This window comes from Caenorhabditis elegans, chromosome X (assembly GCF_000002985.6).
Source record: "Caenorhabditis elegans chromosome X".
NCBI lineage: Eukaryota > Metazoa > Nematoda > Chromadorea > Rhabditida > Rhabditidae > Caenorhabditis > Caenorhabditis elegans.
Genome location: NC_003284.9, coordinates 1521488 through 1540853, shown reverse-complemented (window position 1 = coordinate 1540853; position 19366 = coordinate 1521488). Strand labels below are relative to the sequence as shown.

Sequence of the window (19366 nt, the reverse complement as noted above, 5' to 3'; positions counted from 1 at the left end):
AAAAGTAACAAAATACGTCAGAAAACAAAATACAACTCAGTTCAAATGCCTAAACTCGAGCCTGCGCGTAGGCCTGAAGCTAAGCCTAAGCATCAGCCTAAGCTTGATCCTAAACTTGAGCCTGGGCCTAAGCCTGAGCCTAATCCAAAGTCTACGCATAAGCTTAAATCTAAGCCTAATCGAATCACTCTGAAACTTCAGACTTAAGTTTCTTGGTGGCCTATACGAGCTAACGCTCGCCACTGACGCCAAGCCTTGGGCTAAGCCTAAGCCAAAGCATATGCTTTAATCTTAGCCTAAAAGCCTAATAAACCTAAATAGCGTCAGTAGCGAGCTAACGCTACTGACGCTGTTTAGGCGTATTAGATAACGCTCGCCACTGACGGCAATCCTAAACCTGAGCCTGAGCCTAAGCCTATGCCTAAATCTAAGCCTAAGCTAAAACCTACCAATCTGAAGTCCAGCGTTCGAGTCAGCATAAGAGCTCGAAATTGTTTTCTCGTACTTTTTGTAGTCTTAAACATTATTTAGCTCTTTTTACAGAAATAAGAAAATAAATAATAAAATTTTTATAAAAAAAAGGTTTTTAGGAAAGAAAATAGAGATACAACAAAAAAATGAAAGCTAATTAAAAAAATGTTTTTTACAAAATTTACATAAATAACAGTAATTACAGATAATTTAGTATGTGTTTTTGTTCAAAAAAAATACGTAAATCAAGTTCTTCAATTGTAACTATTCAGAACTTTTTTTCTGGAATGTTCGAAGCATGTTTTTTTCGTCAGTGCTATTCCTCTTCTTGAGCCATGACGGGACTATGGTAGAAGTGGACGAGCTTCTCATTTGTGACGCACATGGAATTTTGGTAGGGATGGAGTGCGACGCAGGAGACGGGGCCGTCGAAGTGTAAGGCAGCGGCTATGTGGCCGCGGTGGTAGGAAGACCAGATGGCGACGTCATGACCGGAGAATCTGGAAAAGAAATTTAGAAATTTCTAATTTTGTACCTGAAACGTGTAAGCTGAAAGACGCAGACAATTTAATGCTAGAAATTTTCTGTAATTGGTCCTTGATCAATGTCGGCTGGGCTTTCAAAATTTTGTGACACAAAAGTTATAAACGAAATAAATTTAGCTACCAATTTAGAAACGGAAAATACACCTACATTGCCACAAAATCATTATTCGCAGTAACTCTGACTTCATAGTCACAATCAACCCAGGGAATATTTGTGAAATCCGGCTGATTCTTCAGCACCATCGTATCCAAATCCAGGCAGATCGGCTTCACCTGAAAACAACTCCCATGAGTACTACAAAATAAACAAACAAATCTCCTCACTTCGAATACAATCTCCCCATCAACCGAACGCTTTGTTGTCCCAGTGACGTAGAGGTACTTGTTGTCGGGTGTCAAGCACATGGAGCTGTCCACAAGCGATGCGCCGGTTCTGAACACGTGGTCCACGGTGTCGAAGACTGTGCAGTGGTTGAGAGGAAAGTAGAGGCGATTACGGTCCGGGGATCCTTCGGGGTCTCTGAAGAGATATCTGTGGTTTTTTTTAATGAATGGATCCTTGTTTAGGTTGGCCTGTAGAAGGTTCTACGAATTTTCAGCACTTAGTTTTCAGAATCAAGCCCTGGGCTTTTAGAGCTTATCTTCGGTCCTATTCTTAAAGGTGAAGGTTGGAAAAAGGTCTAGTCAACCCACATGGTCTACAAAAAATTACTATGTAGGCTACCTTTTTGCCAGCTCTAATACGGAGTCTAGGGCTTCCATGCAGGCTCCAAAACGACCGCCACGCCGCGATCCGTGCTGTGCCGCGCGGAACCCGAAAAGTGTCGGTCGCTGCGCAAGAACCACCTTTTGCACTATGTGGTGCGAAAACTAAGCTTTTGAATTCAAGCCATGAGGCGTGAGGCCCTGAAACCTGGAAGCCCTAACCGGATGAATGCACCATGTTCCTCTGAAACCACATACGTACAACTAACCCTCGTCTCCGATTCGCCTCCCTCGCCTTCTCCAACAACGTCTCCGTGATCACCTTGACGTGCACCCTCTCATCACTTCCATGAAAAATGAGCAGCTTATCGGTATTGTGATGGCACTCACAAGTACACCTGGACGTTGGAATTGCGTCGTGATGAGAATGCAGTCGGTAGCACGGCATACATTGGGTTTCTTGGTCTAAAATTGCTCTTAGCTCACTCATATTTGTGACGTCAACTCCTGATTCTAGACCGATGTCGATTAATTTTTGGGTGAGAGTCTGGAATTAAAAATGGTTTTTTTTGAGCTGATAGCCAAAAAAAAGGACCTTCCCCTCCTCCTGTGCCTGGTCAGCAATCTGTGTGATTCTCCGAGTCCGAGGAGAGACGTGCTGAGCGACAAGGATTTTTACAATTTTCGTGTCGAAACTCAGGATTGGGTAGACGATGATCTCATCGGAAAAGTTCACAGAACTCATGAAGATCCGCATTCGGTCTCTTCTGAAATTTGATGATACACTCGTAATGAAAAAACTGCGTGGCGAGTATGCAAAAATCCGAACCGCCTCCCTGTCCTCTGAACAATTGGTATCCCGACATCTCACGGGTTCCGCAGTTCATTACGTGGATCTCGTTATGTGTGTGGCGCGCTGCTACGCCCACAGCAAGGTGAACATTGTAGAAAACAAGACCCGTGAGATGTCGGGATGCATCATTTGGTGGGCGGGGGGTCGCTTCCATAAAACGACCCTTAACGCGGAGCCTTAATTTAGCGGGGCCTTAATTTTGGGATTTGTGAGTATTTTGTGGTATTCTAATGATTGTGAGAGGGTTTGATTTGCCATAGCACTAAACCGTTGCCGATTTTTCAATGTTCACAAATCAATTTACATTAACCGGACAAGTTGAAAACCAAAAAAACCTACTCTCCGCCACTTTGCATGTAGAGAAAATGAGAGTTGTCAAACCAAGTAGCCAACATGTTCCGATCGATATCAATGAAAGATCTTAGGGAAGCAGAATCTTCTGAAAATTTTCAGGCTCTATCGGGTGAAATTATCAGAAGCACACCTCCAATTTTAAAGACTAGAACCTCGTGGTCTCTCGTCAAGGCTCTAAACTGATCTCTAGAGCCTGTTACGAGTAGGTGAGAATCGTCTGGCGAGAACTCGACGGACAGGATTTTGTCCCAGCCGCGTTCCTCGTGAAGTTCGCAGTTTAGCATGTCCTGATCTTCTCGATAAACCTGGAAAATCTTTTTTTGTTTGGGTTAGGCTTAGGCTCAGCTTTATGCTTAGGCTTTGGTTTAGGCGTAGGCTTAAACTTGGACTTAAGCTTAGGCTTCATATCGAACAAACCCAAAGAGTACACCCATTGGCAAAGACTGCCATCACAGCTCCATCGTGGGAATATGAAACGAATCGCACGTTTTTCCTGTCAAAGTTTGTGGTTTCCTGGAGACGGTCGGGTAAATTGTTCAGGATGAAGAGGTAGTCGTCTTGGTAGCGGAACTGGAATGTAGGGGTATGTTAATAAAAGACATTATCTAATGTTATAGGTTTTTTTTTAAATTTTTTTAATAGTCAAAAAATTTTGATTCAACACGGATCCTAAAGAACTGACACGGCCTTTTTCAATATTGAACGTACATTTTCAGTTTTAATTATTTATTTAATCTAGAGGTTTCTGTTTGAATTTTTACGGAAGATGTTTAATTTTGTTATTACTGGGTAAAAAGAGTTCTAAAACAGTGACGCGGTCAAATTTTCTGAAATTCCGGACGTACGTTTTCAGTTTAAATAAAAAAATTCACAGGAACATAAGAAGCTTCTTTGGCAGGCAGGCGCAGTTTCAGGGCCTGACGCCTGCCTCTAACCTGTTCACCTCACGCTTGCCTTTCGCCTCATTTGTACACTATAGCGAAAAGTCAAAGGTTTGGTGTTTACACCGCATAGAACAAAAGGCGGTTCTTTATACGCGGTCAACACTTTTCGGGTTCCGCGCCGCAATATACAGGAGGCGAGGCACGCTGCGCTAGGCAGGTGTTTTGGCGCCTGCTTGGAAGCCTTTTGAACCAAATTGAAAATTGAAAAATTTTCTACACTACTTTTTTTTTTAATTTTCGTTATTATAAACTTACAAATTTCCGATCCACCCACCACCGCTTAAACATCAATTTCTGCCAGTAACACTCATTATCGAAAAACCCCCGCAGAGCTTTATTAGCCATGGAGAGCCGGAGAAGGTCCTGAAATTGCAGTTTTTAAATTTAAAAGTCAAACCAAAATTATTCACTAACCTTCGCATTGAGCTGCTTTCCGATATAATCCAGCACGAGCTCATTCAAATGGAGCAACATTTTTTGCGCAGTTTTATAACCGTTTTATAATATAAATCGAGTCGACAAAGATTTGTTGTTTAGAATAAAAGGGAAAAAATCACGAGAAATCGGCAAAAATCACAAGACAAACTATTAAGTGTTCGAGAGGGCTAGAAAGAGTGTCTAGAGGTGGAAAGATGCAAGAAAATAGGACAGGGATCAGAGAGTGTGCCAGACAAAAGCTAGTTGATCAGATCTGAGCAAAGGAAAACAGGAGGGCATGTGAGCAACAGGTCAACATAAAGTACGAGGAGTGGGGTAGATTTGTTTGCTGCTAGCGTGTGTTTTTGCAAAACATTTTGGGATGGAGTGCTTTTGGATTTACTTTAGTAATTTTTTCAGAGGCATCGGGATTTCGAATTAAACTTGAGATATAAAAATTGTCAGAAATCGCAAAATATGTATAAAAATTGAATATTTTTATTTGGATTTGATACACAAAACCTTGATTTCTAAATATAAAAACGTCATTTAATTTAGGGTAGGATTGCCGAAATCAAAATTTCCGGCAAATTGCCGGAATTGAATTTCCTGGCAAATTGGAGCATCGGCAAAACGTCGGAATTGAACATTTTCGGCAAATCGGCAAACAGGCAATTGCGGTAATTGAACTTCCTGGCAAGTCGGTAAACGGGCAATTGCTGTAAATTTCCGGCAAATTGTGGTTTTGCACACTTATTTTTTGGATCTTTCAGAATTTTAACTTCAATCGGCAAAACTAAAAAAATCACTCTAAACACTTTCGGCAAATCGATATACGGCAAATCGACAAATCGGCAATTTGCCGAATATAAAAATTTCCGGCAAATCGGCAAACCGGCAATTTGCCGGGAATTGAAAAATTCCGGCAAATCGACAAACCGGCAGTTTGCCGATTTGCCGAATTTGTCGACAAAAAATTTGCAGCCAATCCCTGATTTAATGACTGATAAGGATCAGAACCAAAATGAGCTCACGGGAAAATGCACTATAACTCACTCTTCACAGTGCTGGGCATATATTTGGATATCACCATCTTTTAGAAAAAAGTTGTCAAAGTGCCTGTCTTTGCAGTTTATCATTTTGTGTAACATTTTGCACCAGATTGCTGGGATTTTGATCATCTTCTATGCATTCCATCAAGTTTTCGATTCAAAAAGCTATCATTTTTGAGATATCTAGTTTTTCAACTCCACATTTTATAAATCCGGTAATATTTGATCAATAGACTTTAGAAAATGAGTTTCACTACCAAGTAACAAAATTTAACTATGTTACAGGTAGAGTCTATGGCACCACATAAACCAAAATTCATAGTAAAACGTCCAAAAATTACGTAATTTTTTATTTGGTTTTTTTAATTGCAAATATACCATATTATGTTGCATTTTTGGAAGGTGCCGATCAATCTAATTTTGCACTGTCAAAAAATTCAAAATGTTTTGTAAACTTTTTCTATGGTATTTGATTAGTTAAGCTCCATAGAATGTTTTTTAACACTTTCCGTAGTTAAGAAAAAGGACCAAATCTGTACCGTTGCCAGTAACATTTTCTGGTTGATAAATGGTGTCAAAACCAGTTCAAACTCACGTTTTAGTAGTTGTTTCTCTACGTAAGGTAAATTCAGGGATTATATTTTGTATTAAGTTTGCATTAAACCTTAGTTACATAGCAAACCCGACTTTTTTGCATTGCTCCAAATCTATTAATTATTAGTCTTCCAGATAATGATGACGCGCATGATTGATTCTATGTGCCCCTCCGAATGTCACAGTAGAGGGTACTGCTTTAGAATTGAGGGGGAGCCGCGATGTTTTTGCCAAGCTGGGTTTGAAGGCGACGTTTGCCAATTTATTGAGAGCACAGTTGCCACCATCGAAGATACCAAACACGGGTGGGGTGTAATGGGTAAGCTTTAATTTTTTTTTAAATTTAGGACAAGTGGCTATATTTCCAGATACTCTGCTACTAATTTGCATTTGTCTGGTGGTCATCGGTTTCTACTGTATTTTCATGGGATATCGCAGCCGTCGGAAGGATCCAGAAAGTAGTTTTGAGCTCCAGATTATTGAAGAAGCATAATTTTTTTTAAATTTTTTCCGTTGATTTGTTTTGTAATTTTTTTTCTGAAACTATTCAATAAACTTGATAAATTTAGGAAAAAAAAATTGAAAATTTACTTGCATCAGAAAAACCATTATTAAAAAGTCCTAGAGTTAGAATTTTTGCAAAAAAAAAACATAATTTTTTGTGATTCTGACAATTTTGAAAATGTTCAAAAATAGTCATATGTTGATTAAGAACATCTTATTTCATGCTTTTGGTATCGTTAGTGTGCTCACAGCTATGCCTATAGTTTGGAAGCAAAAAAACTTTTTTACTTTTTTTTTTTTAACCTGAATTTTAGGTCGTTCTCTAGATACCTTTCGAGGCATGTACAAAAATCATGGAATAAATTTAGATCTGGAAATTTTGCAGTAACACGTCCCATGTTAGTATTTTCGAATGAAATCATGTTATTAGCATTGATTTTTTCCCATCTGAAAAATGTTTGAAAATCTCTGTCGATGCACCATGAGGTCAACGACAAATTTGAATTTCAGCCAAAAAAAAACTTAAAACTTAACAAATAATTCACAAATTTTTCCTCGAATTCTCTTCACGTGTTTCTTCGGAACTTTCACCCCTCCCCCCTCAGTCCCCAGCCATAAAAGTTCTCTCAGAACCTAATACCTTTTCACCTTGAAGTATTGCAATCGGCTTAACACGAGGAATACAGAAAAAAATTGCGCAAATAATGTTGCATCCCCCCCCCCCCTTCCCCCCACATTTTTTCACTTGAGTCATGAATTTGGTGCTAGCGAAATGGGTTTCTAATTTATGTGTACATTTTTGAGTCATCCGAGGGGTTTTTTTGTAAGAAAATGTTGGGGGAGGAAGTATGAATGATTGCATTGGTGATAATGGAAAAATGATTTGATTTTTTTTTGGAGTGAAAAGGTCGATTTGTGCTATTTATGTTGCAATATAATTGCGTAACACGATCTTATGATCTACAGTTTTTTCAGGATTTTCCTGACCCACTGAGCTATGCTCTGCTTTTTTCTTCGCTGTTTTAGATTTCTTCATTGTATTTGAAATAATTGTTTTCCTTCGCAGTAGTTATATTTTCAGATATGATAGAAAGCAAAGAAAAATTGAATAAAAATTAATGAACAAATTTTTAAATTAAAATTTGCGTGACTAGGTTTTTCCTCCGCATTTAACTGAGAAATTGATATTATTTTTTCGCAAGATTCAAGAAAGTTTTTCTCTGAAGAAAATTTTGTCTAAACGAGCAAAATATGTTGCCAATTTCAATTTCAATAAAGATTTCCGAGGTTTTATTTTTTTTCTATATTTTTCCAAACTCTAACCACAGTGACTAAATAACTTTGTAAAATATTTCAAAAAATAGTCCTAAATTTTATAATATTTTTTGAAAAATGTAAGAAATTTTTTGCCACCTTTTTTGTTAAAAAAATGTTCCATTGAGTTTTTGATCTACTTATGTTTTTTTTTGTTTCAAATACTAATATTCAAATATTATAGGATTTGGAACATGCTACAGTGCTAAAGTTTTCTCAAAAGTGGCAAAAACTCAGTAATTGCCACTTTTTGGAGGCAATTAAAATTTTGCTTGTTAATGTTTTAATCATTAGTGGTTTTTTAACAATTTTCTGATTGGCGCTAAAAAAGTGGTTTTGCACATTTTTTTTTTGAAAACTTCAAAATTTCAATTTTAATCGGCAAAATTGTACGCATTCTATAAATGTTTCTACATTTAATTTGAAAAGTTAGAAAGTTCTATGAAAATATCTTTTAAAAAAAGGCAAATCTGATATTCGGCAAACGGCAAATCGGCAATTTGCCAAAAATGAAAATTTCCGGCAAATCGGCAAACCGGCAAAATTGCCGAAAAGTTAAAATTCCGGCAAATCGGCAAACCTACTAATTGACGATTTGCCGATTTGCCGAATTTTGTCGACAAAAACATTTTCCGACCTGCTATTGCCGCCCACCTCTGCTACACCTTTATATATGTACTTAAAATATTTATCGAATTTGTTATTTTTTCAACAATTTTTCTGTACTCCCAGTAAGAATTTGGAAAACGAGCAAAAAGTGTTGTCAATTTCCATTCAAGCATAAATTTTCTTTTTTTCATTCCTATTCATCCAAAACCTAATATACTCAATAACCTCCTCCCTCCATTTAAAAGTGTGTAAATGACAAGATGTAGTCTCCAGTCCCTTCCCTTTCTCGGCGACAATTCTCTGACGACTAAAATGAACAAAACTATTAATTGCGCACAATTTCGGAGCGCATCACTTTTGGCGACCCCAAACACACAGACACACAACGTCTTTATTCTCGAGGCGAGAAACAACACCCCTCCCCCCTCATTGTATTATTCACATGTGTTTCTAAGGAAATTGAGGCCGACGAACTAAGGTTTGCAAGCTTTGCGGTTTGTTCAAGGAAAACTAAAACCAAAAGTTGCATCTTTCGTTTTTAGGGAAAAAAAAACGATGCGGTGTAGTCTTTTTGGACAATGTTTTGTAGGAGCACGGGCTTTCCGAAATGGAGAAGTTTAATATTTGATTTGATGAATTTAAGGTCACTGTACCAGAATGATTTTTTCGGTTTTTGTAAGGCTGAAAAAATTTAAAGTGTTACGATTACAACCATGCTTCAGAGTACCTCATTTTTTTAGGATCTGTTTTTAAGCACGATACTTAACCTGAAAATTGTATTGATACGCACAATCTTTAAAAAATCTGTGAAAAATGAGCAAAAAGTGTTGTAGATTTACGTGAGCAAAGTTTTTGGCATAACACCAAAGAGCAAACTTTCAATGTTGTTTTTTTTTCAAAAAAAAAACGGTGTAGTCATTTTGGACTATTTTTACACATTTTTTCGGCGGGTTTTTTAGTTATAAATTTACTGAATTTTTACAATACTAATCCAATAAAAACATAATTTTCTAGATTTCCCGGAAAAAGCTTTCACCTTTTCAAATTTTTACACATTTGAAGAAAATGCTCTTCGACCAAAAAAAAAGGTTTTTTTAAAATTTGATCACGCTAAAAATTGAAATTTCAGACACTGCTAGTAGGTTCGTTACGAAAATCGAAAAATCCAGTAAATTTCAGTTTTTCTAATATTCATATCTTAAATTGACATAACAGTTTAGTTGTAATTTCTAGAAAATTTTAAATGTTCAAATTTTTCGAAAAATACTAAAAATTATATAATTTCAATTTTCCTAGAATGCGGAATTTCCAGTATTCAAAATTGCTTTTCAAAATATCAATATTCTAAAAATTCCAATGTTTTCAAAGTTTTGAAATTATTTTCAAAAAATCAAAAAAATATCCGTAAACTTTTTAGGCACATAATTTTTGAACAATTCATTCAAAATTTGCAACACCATTCATACATATTAACCGCGCTCAAAATGTCCAGAGGAGGACATTATTTCCCGTCTCTTCCTCCTCTTCCAAACACTTAATGAAAAATAGACAGAAACGGTTCTCAAGTGGTCAGTTTTTGTGTTTCTCTTTCTCTCTTGTTCTGTGTGATTTTCGAGTTGTTTTACGTTTATTTCACTTTTATTTAGATTGATTTTTTTTCAGTTTTGAATTTGTTTGCGGAAGATCTTTAGTTATTGAAATAGTGGGTTTTCTAAATTTGGAAAATGTTAAAATTTTTGGAAAAAAAAACATTTTTTGGTTTTTAATTTAGAAATGCACCATTATTATTTTTTCAAGCAAGTTTTTTTAAATTGATTTTCAACAAAATTTGCTGATTTTGCTCTACACGGGAAATAATTTTCTTTTCTAAATTTTCCACAAGCAGTCTTCTCCAAAAGGGCTACAAATTAGAGGGAGCATAATATCAAGATGTTGGTCAATATTTGGTGATGAACTCATTGGTCGTGGAAAAACGATTGAGCAGCTACATAGTGATTATCACTCGTGTTTTTTTTCCGCAACTAGTGGAACAGAGTGTAGGCTTTGAAATATTTAGCTTGAAAAATAATTTACCGTATGAAACAAATAAAATCGAAAAAAAAGTTATCAAAAAATTTTCTAACTTTCTTAAAAATTGATTTTATTGTTCTCAAAAAATTTTAAGTGGCTGATTATGTCCTGCTCATTTTTTTGAAGTTTTTTGTCTTTAAGCTAGTTTAACCGGCTTGTATTAGTTTTTTGTGAATTGATACAATTAAGCACTTTAGGAAATAAAATCCGAAAAGTAGCAGCTAATTTTGCCGGAAAACAGAAAATTACAAAAAAGGCCCTGCTCATTCATTTATTAAATAAAACGTTAAAAACTTAAGCCCTCCATTATCTGGGTTAATTTTTTTTTAATTTTGAAACTCTATGTTTTTAAAAAATTTTATGTCGTTTTGTTATGTAATCATAAAATACAAAGCCTGAATATGCAGAAAGTATTTCAAATTTCGCTTATTTTTTGGTTCTATCAATATTTTGACAACTGACAAAGTATGTAAATTTTTAAAAGTTTATAAGTGTATTCCTTATTGTTTTCAATTTCTTGAAATAGTGCCAATATATAAGCAGTTAAATTGGGCGACTAGAAGAAAAAATTCGAAAATGTCTTTGATAGCATATTTCTGTGCAAAAATTTGCAGAAAATCGTAATTTCTTTGTAATTAATTTCCGATATACATCCGAATTAGAACGTAATTTTTCACAGCTCAAAAATATTCTGGCAGATAACACGTGGTGTCAGCTTCTCCAATTTTGGTGTGATCTACTGAAAATGCGGGAATAATTTTTTCCCCAGAAACATGTGACTTCAGCACGCTTTTAACCATACGAAATCTTTTGAGCTCTACTTGTCGAAATTCCCAAATTTATAGTAGATCACACCAAATCAAATTTTTATGTACAAAATATTCAGCAAAATCTTCACACTTTTTATAAGCAAAAGTAACAGAAAATATTTTTTTAAACATCGTTCAAAAAAAAATTTCTCTTCCACAATCTCCAAGTATGACATATTAGGTAAATACAGACATTTTCTTATACATATTTTTTTCCAAAAATAGTATGAGTAAGGAAAGGTTAACACTCTTAACCTATACTATGTCAACAGCACCCCCTCCCCCCCCCCACCTCTCCCACCACCTGCGTCTCTTCACTCACACTGTGCTCTCTCCCTCAAAGAATCGGACCACACGAGCCTCAAGACGTTCTTCCCTCACACCGTCTGCGTCTCTTCACGCGGCCCTCATCACTCGACCGCCCGTCTTCTCCCGCCATTCATTTCACCCAACACCCGTCTCCGGTCACCCAGGCTATTTGACGGAGCAGCTTTTCCTTCCTTTTCTCTTTTAGTATGAAAGTTTGTGTATAGTTTTGATATTTTTTACTGTTTATGTGTTTCTTAAACTTTTTTTTAGACTGAAAATTTAAAATGGTATGAATTTTCCAAATTTATAGGTTTCTTTTTGAATATACTTTTCTAGGTAAAAGAATAAAAAAAAAACGTTTTTACTACATTTTTACTGTAGGTTTTTGAGCCAAGTTCTAGAGTTTTAGAGCTTAATTTCAGAGAAAAAGTTATCTCAAATTACTATTACAAATTAGTCTAAACAAATTGTTTTTTATTCCAACAAAATTCTCAAAGTTGTGCCAATTTTTCCGAAATTCAAAATTATATTTTATACCGTTTTCCTGTAAATTATTTTGTTTCTGGCACTTTTACATTTTTGATATTATCAAATTTTTTGTAAAAAAATAAAAATGGGAAAATTTGAAAGTTCTGAAATTTTTTAAGCTTCGAAATTATTCAATTTTTAATTATTGATAATTTCAAAGATTTGAAAGTAAAAATTGAATTCAGCCAATTTTGTGAATTCCTACAAAAAATCGAAATCTATCGAAATTTCCGGATGTACGAGATCATGTTTCATAATTTTTTGGGAGCATTTTTTTGCATAACCGGATTTTGAAAATAATTTTTATTACGGTCAATTTTTTTTGGAATTTTAATTTTTAATTTTTCAAAAACTAGGGTTTACCAAATTTTGAAAGAAAATTTCCATTTCATTTTTATATTTTCTAAATCACACCAGCCTTCAAAATAACGAAACCCCACTCCTATTTCGCAATACTCCCCGAAAAAAATCCATTTAAATTTTTTTATTTCGCAAAAACTACGTACTTCTCTACTTGCATCAACTTAATTGCACCTTTCCTCTGAAAATTCTAGATTTCAAAACATGCAAAACCTGAAACAAAGACCCATTTTTATTTCAATACTCTACTTCGCACCAGCTGGTGCTATAAATTTCCCTCCTTTTTCTCTCCCATCACAAATGAGACAAACAGCAGGTGTAGTGGGTGGGGGGGAGGATTCATGATGTTTCAAATGTTTTGGAAATTGGGGAACAATATTTTTTTTTTAAATTTAACTATACTCTTAATAATAAAAACCTTTAACAATTTTTTTAAATTTGCTCAAGTCCAATTTTTTAGTACATATTTGGTCCAAAAATTCAAACTCTACGCAGATTATTTACTGCATGTGACTTTCAAAAAATAGCTACAAAAAAATTAGGCCGCAATGCGAACTCGAACCCCGGTCTCCAAATTAGTAGACATCAAAAATCCCACTGAGCCATTTGAACAAAATTTCACAATTCATACATTTGTAAGCTACTATTTCAAAAACTTGTCTACCAACTTTTTTCACAGTTCCGTGACACCCATAAAATCCTACTTAACTTGTTAGTGTCTCTGCTGACCTTTACATGTTATCATCTGCTGCCATCACAACCACCGGCAGCCGCGGCGCAATTTCTCTCGCACCCCTCCGCACTCTCTCACTTTCATATCTATCTCTAGATATCTATACAATACCTACTGCTACTACTACTTTGACTATTCTATAAAAACTACATTTCTGTGTTTGTATCGAGGAGGGCGACAGTGGGGGGTTGTTGGAGGAGTAGTATACCCCTCCGTCTCTTACTTTTCACTCAACTGACCGTCACATGTAGTTGATCTCATTTTATTTTTGAAATTGGAGGAGGTTGATGGTGTGAATTTTTTTTTTTTGGTTTTTTTTTTTGGAAATGTTCTTGCCGGTTTTGATTGGGGTTTTTTTTTCAAAAAAATTGTACAAATTAGTGTGATATTATCAGAGAAAAATTGTATCAAATTGTTTATTTAGATATAAAATTTATTAAATCCAAAAAAAATGGTGTAAGATTTTTGTAAAAAATTTTTTTTGTAAAATTCACAGGTTTTAATTTTGGAAAATCTTCTTATTCTAAAATTACCATATAAAAATTAAAAATTAAATTAAAATTGGGTTTTTTGAAATTGAGAGAAAAAATTGAAAAAAAGTAGACCAAAACATTATTGTTGAATTTTTTTCTTCAAAAACAATTTTTTGAAAAAAACTTTTTTTGAAATTTTTTTTTATAAATTGAAACATCCAAGTACCTACAAAAATGGAAAATTTCTCACTTTTCCTTCTAATTCCAGTTTTCCTTGAAAAATTATTTTTTCCACCAAATTTCAAGCTTCACCACATCCGACTAGAATTCCAGTTTTTTTCCATTTTGCAACTGAATTTAACGCTCAAGTTCACAATTTTGATTTTAACTATGGAAAATATTAATATCCTAAAAAATGGGAATTTCGAGGAAAATTTTTTTTTAAATTAATTTTTTGGAAAAAATTTCAAAAAATTTGTTTTTCTGATTTTTCACTAGCTCGTATTTTTCAATTTTTTTTGCATGACTTTTTAAGGGCTTTGACATAAGTTTCTACCAAATTTTGTGCTTTTGGTTAGGAATTTAAATTCCAGGAAAACTTGCACAAAACTGCACAGAGGCGGAGCTGTGGAGCCAGAAAAAAAAACAAGCAACAAACGGCGGGGGGCAACCACTGAATGAATTGAAACTGTTTGTTCAACGACTTTCCACAATTCTTTTCCCCCGTTCTACCATCTACCACCGGGGGGCTCTTTTTTCCGTTTCCAACCCGCTCCGGTTTGTGAGCAATTTTTGGTACTTTTTTTCAAAATGGAGTGACACTAAATAACCCCACTAAAACTTTTTAGCTTTTCCCAAAAAAAAAACTTGTGTCCTATTTTTTTCTCTGGGAAATGTTCGGCAACATCTCAAGACGTTCTTTTCCCCCTGTGACTCATAATGTTTATCTGATCGCGAAAATTTTTTTCTCCGTTTTTTTCTATTTGTCGCTACCCTCATTTGTTTCCAAAAAAGGAAATAGTCACGAGTTCGTTCTAATTTTTTTTTCGAAAATTTCCCTAATTTTCAAAAAAAAAATTAAGTTTTCAGATACATTGGCTCTTCATGCAGTTTTTCGCCGAGCAGCTCCAACTTTTTTCCTGGATTTTTTTGCTTTTTTTTTGTCCTCCACATGACCTTTTCACATGCCGAGATGCTGATTCATTTGGTGTTCCGGGACAAGAAAAAGAAAGAGAAAAGACGAAGGTTTTTCTTATCATATTATCACGGTTTTATTTGTAGAGAACACTTCTTGTTAGAATGCCGCGTTTTTGGTTCGTTTTTTTTGAGCTGAGCTTCTAGTTTGAAAATTTGAGTTTTTAGACAATTTTTATTCAAAAAATTGGTAATTTCTAGTAAATTTCTACTTAAAACTTTTCAACAAAAATAGTTTCCAAAATCAATAATTTGCCATTTATAATAGTCAAACAACCTGAAAATTTAGTTTTATTAATTGATTTTTCTAAAACCTAAAACTGAAAAATTCATTTTTACTGATTATTGATTTTTACACATTTTTCAAGATGTTTTTATTGATTTTCAAGCTTCTGAAACGAAATTTGTTTGTGTCTTTTTTTGGGAAACCTTCCCTCTCCCAAATCAATGCACAAATTCCCACCCGAAAATGTTCCAATTTCCCCGGCTCGCGGAGCAAGAAGTGTAGAATTTCCCGTCCTCTTTCGCAACAAAACAACATTTTTGCCATGAATTTCTGATTTTGTTGTATAGCAGAAGCACACGTTAGTTTCAAAATTTCGGGGAACGTTTTTGTCATCCCATGTACTCAAATTTTTTTGAAGAAATTGAGCACCAAATTATTTGTCACCACCATTAGTAATTAGATTTTCTTGAAAAATCCTAATGCACCATGTTTACCACACACCCATATTCGTCGTGAAGCACCTTATAATGAGCATTTTGATGAGCCATATGGCGTGTTATTTCGAGTTCCAGTAACATAAAATTGTAGCCTAGGCCTGCACGCTTTGGAACATGGTGAATCGCGAAATGCAACCTGTGATTTGCAATATTCAATTAAGCCTGAGCTAGTAGATGTTTGTTTTTACTGTAAGACATGGTGCATCGTCAGGTTTCACCGGAAGTTTGCCGGTTTTAGTCGAGCCTATTTCCTAGAAGGCTTAAAATGGCCCAATCCTTATTTTCTTAACATGGTGCATCCGAGCTTGAAAACCAAAATTTCTAACTGTCTATTCCGTAACTAAAAAAGCCTCAGTTTCTCTAATCCTCGTTCTCCATTCCTTGCAAATTTCCCAGTGCGAGTCTCTTCATCAAATCCATTATTTGAACATCTGGCGCCCAAAGCATTGACCATCACCACAAGCGGCTGCAGCAGCAGCAATTTCCTCCTTTCCTCTTCCCAGGGTGTCTCTTTGTCAGTCTGCGTCTCGTCACCTCCGCTCTCTATTTAATGTGTTCTTCTTCTTCTTCTTCTTCTTCTCTTTCTCGAAGCCCGTGTTGTGTCGAATTAGTCATCAGACGTGTCGCTCAATCCTTATGTCGGTGAAGAGGCCCTCTAGACCAGCCGGCCAGGAAGCATGGAACCAAGAATAGAAGGGGGGGGGGGGGGGGGCTTGTCAATTTCGGAAAACCTCGAGAGATGTTGTGAAGTATTTGCGAATTGAAATTGGCATATTTGGGGTCCTGGAAACCAGGGGTTGCCTGTTTGTGAAAATTTTGCTTTTTTGTATTTCTCAAATGACTTTAAAAAAATTTATATTCAGAAGTATATCTGTGAAAGTCAACCGTTATCGTTTCTTTTTTTTCAAATTTTTTGGTCAGTGCGAAACAAATTTTTTGGTCAGTGCGAAACAAATTTTTTGTCAGTGCGAAACAAATTTTTTGGTCAGTGCGAAACAAATTTTTTGTTCAGTGCGAAACAAATTTTTTTTAATCTATAGCAACCCCCACTTTGGCCGATTTAAAATTCTCTAAGGAAGTCTACAGGAAATATTTATTGTTTTTAGTTTTTATCACCCACTCTATACTCTATGTGGCTCTTATCATATTCACTCACTAAAACTACCTCCATCTACCCTCCTAGCCTTCTCTTCAATTTGTAATACACCTGTGCAATTAAACGCAGCAACACGTGTATAGCAATAATATAATTTCAGAAAAAAAAACAGTAATATCATTAGTCATCAAACACATGGAAAACGTGTGTATACAGTGCTTTGGGGGGCACCGTTGTAATGAGTATGGAGGTGAAAGCCGGCGTGGGGTATAATTATCGCACCCCTCTTACTTTTGACGGTAGCTTCTGTCACTTTTTTGTGTGGATTTTGATTCATTGCGCAATATATGCCATTTGCTTCGGATGAAGTAGTCTTGCGGTTGTGGCAAAACCAATGAGAAGCTAGTTGGGTGTTGGTAAATGCTATCGAGTTCCAGACGCTTTTCTGGAATTACTTTCCTTTCAAAAAATAGAACGACCGATTTTTCTGTTTTTTTTTTTGCTTTATATTTTAAAATTTGCCTCAAAATCACAAGTGTATAATTTATTTGTAATTCCAAGCTCCATGTTTCCATTTCCAATTACCTCATTTATCAACATTTCCCTGATTCATTTCAGTTAAGCCTTTCACATCACTGCCCTAATCTCTTGACACCTTTCTTTGTTTCTCTGCAATGGGAAATTGAATTTGAAATGCGGTTTGGTCAATTTGCAATGCACAATTTGCCGGAACACCTGCTCCTGAGAGCCCAAATGTCATTGACATGCGGGAAGGATTAGGAGATCTTTTTCGAAATTTTTGAATTTCGATTTGCACTGACCAACATTTTGTTTGCATTGACCAAAGCTGCAACTTTCCAACTTTCTAGTTAGACTAGAACAACTCCGAATTTTTCGAATTTTACCCCCTTGTCACCGATTCTCAGTCCCAATGTCACCTTGTCTTAGGTGTACTACCTTTCATTACTAACTTCCGAATACATTTTCTTCGCCTCCTTTTCCCCATTCTTCTTTTTTTTCTACTCAACCTTCCGAGACACGACTACCTATGTGTTGTCGTCGATTTGGCGGGTCACTTGAACTTTTGCGTTTGGCCATGGAAAGATTGGCGAGGCAGGAGGGGGGACAAAAGGAGGCCTGTTTTGCATATTACCTTGAGAAACGTCGGGTACGACAAGCATAGCATTTTTTGGGTAGTTTTTTCTGAGAGTGATTGTAGGGCTTTTTTGGAAGTCCTTTGAAACCAGTATATATATATATATTTTAGTCAGCTTTAGGTTTTTTTTTTTTTTTTTCGGGCCAAGGCAGATGGTGAAGTTAAGGCTAAAATATATGTCAGGGCCAAAAAGTGGAGACCCAGAAAGTTGAGCCTTCAAAAACTAAGCCATTTAGGCTAACTTTTACTTTCTTTATTTAGGCATTTAGGCGGTTGAGCCCTTGAAAGCCGCATCTCCATTTTTTCCGCTCCTTGAGGTTAGGCTTATTTTAAAATCCTTGAGGTCAGGCTTATCATCCTTCAAAGTTTGAGACCAAGAAGGTTAAGCCCCGTAGTTGAAGGATAATTCTGAGCCCACGAACGCCAAGCCCCAAAGAAGCCCAAAGTAATGGCTGGGCACCTGAAGTCTAAGCCTTTAGGCTGCGCTCTTAGCTTAATGCCCTTCTTCAAAAACTGAGTCCCTCGGTACAGACTAAGCTTTTAGGTTACCCTTTAGCTTTTAGGCAAGCTCGGGCCTAATTTCAGGCTTAGCTTCAGACTCAAAATTACGAGATTTCCCTCAACGTAATTCGAAAAAAATTGATTAGACTAGGTATCTCGCGCCGTGCGTATTGTTGTAAACTCTTCATTTTTCGCTCATCAATATCTCCGAAAACCCCGGGACCCCGAGGTCTATCCTAGATAGCAAGATACGCAGACGCACACATGTGTATACATATGCTATTGGGCGAGAAATAGCGTCTCTTCTTTTTCTTCTTCTCTTGGGAGCTACTTTTCGAGGTCCGAGCTGCTGCAGCTCGAGCTGGGTGCTCGAGCTGACCGCGGACCCCACTTCTCGTGACCGCCTATCTTGTTTTTTTCTGTGTTGCTGTTCTCGGATAAATTTGGGATTGGAATGTTTCTTTGGGGTCTAGCCTGTTTCAACGGAAATAAGTGAAAAATTGTTTGCTGATTTTCTTAATTTTTTCACTATTTGCTGATGCTATTTTTGTAAATTCGGTAGCTGAAAATTTCTGGTACCTGGTAACCGTGAACTATACCATATGGAAAAGTTTGAAAATTGGAGGTTTTAGGCCATTTTCGGCTATTAAACTTTTTCCGATTTTTCGAATAATCTAGCACGTTTTAGCGAAATGTTTTTTTTTTGATTAAGCTTGATTTTTTCTATTAATTTCTCAATTTTGCAATAATTTTCTCCACCTTTTTTCAACCTCCCATAGCACTCCAAATACTCTGCTCTTCCACAAAAAATTTACCCCCCCCTCCTGAGCCCCCACAATTATACCTATGCTTCCTTCCGCCTCCCGGTGCCATGAGCACCAACCACAAATTGCTCTCCATTTTTGCTCCACGACACGCCCAACCGTCAACAGCTTAGATTACTGTTTTTGTTCCTATTTACGAACTAAAGTTTTCAATTTTTTTCTCCTTCTCGTTTGTTCGGATCTTTTTTGTGCTGCTCATTGCTGTTAACGTTTTGAGTTTTTTTTCAG

At 36.1% G+C, this 19366-nt stretch overlaps 2 protein-coding genes and 1 non-coding gene across 3 annotated transcripts; 1 reads left to right on the top strand and 2 right to left on the bottom strand.

The window, feature by feature from the left end:
* Positions 1-554: 554 nt before the first annotated feature.
* Positions 555-4488, bottom strand: K06A9.2 (F-box domain-containing protein). The gene is made up of 10 exons (NM_075890.6): positions 4287-4488; positions 4128-4235; positions 3346-3498; positions 3059-3233; positions 2914-3013; positions 2317-2488; positions 1991-2268; positions 1341-1536; positions 1165-1289; positions 555-971 (listed from the first exon to the last, which is right to left on the bottom strand). Exons 1-10 carry the CDS (start codon positions 4344-4346, stop codon positions 788-790), a joined length of 1551 nt encoding a protein of 516 aa, NP_508291.2. The 5' UTR covers positions 4347-4488; the 3' UTR covers positions 555-787.
* Positions 4489-4870: 382 nt separating this feature from the next.
* Positions 4871-8877, bottom strand: anr-49. Its single transcript, NR_102150.1, has 3 exons — positions 8777-8877; positions 5346-7163; positions 4871-5008 (listed from the first exon to the last, which is right to left on the bottom strand).
* K06A9.3 (EGF-like domain-containing protein) lies at positions 5493-6509 on the top strand. The gene is made up of 3 exons (NM_001392728.1): positions 5493-5556; positions 6071-6254; positions 6304-6509. The coding sequence occupies exons 2-3, from the start codon at positions 6074-6076 to the stop codon at positions 6426-6428; spliced, it is 306 nt and encodes a 101-aa protein (NP_001379866.1). The 5' UTR covers positions 5493-5556; positions 6071-6073; the 3' UTR covers positions 6429-6509.
* Positions 8878-19366: the final 10489 nt, after the last annotated feature.

Coding starts and splice junctions, on each gene's coding strand:
- K06A9.2 (NM_075890.6), bottom strand. CDS start 4,346: ATGTTGCTCCATTTGAATGAGCTCGTGCTGGATTATATCGGAAAGCAG. Junction 3,499..4,127: donor GGTGGGTGGATCGGAAATTT/GTAAGTTTATAA, acceptor CCTACATTCCAG/TTCCGCTACCAAGACGACTA. Junction 972..1,164: donor AATAATGATTTTGTGGCAAT/GTAGGTGTATTT, acceptor TTTCTTTTCCAG/ATTCTCCGGTCATGACGTCG.
- K06A9.3 (NM_001392728.1), top strand. CDS start 6,074: ATGATGACGCGCATGATTGATTCTATGTGCCCCTCCGAATGTCACAGT. Junction 6,255..6,303: donor ACACGGGTGGGGTGTAATGG/GTAAGCTTTAAT, acceptor CTATATTTCCAG/ATACTCTGCTACTAATTTGC.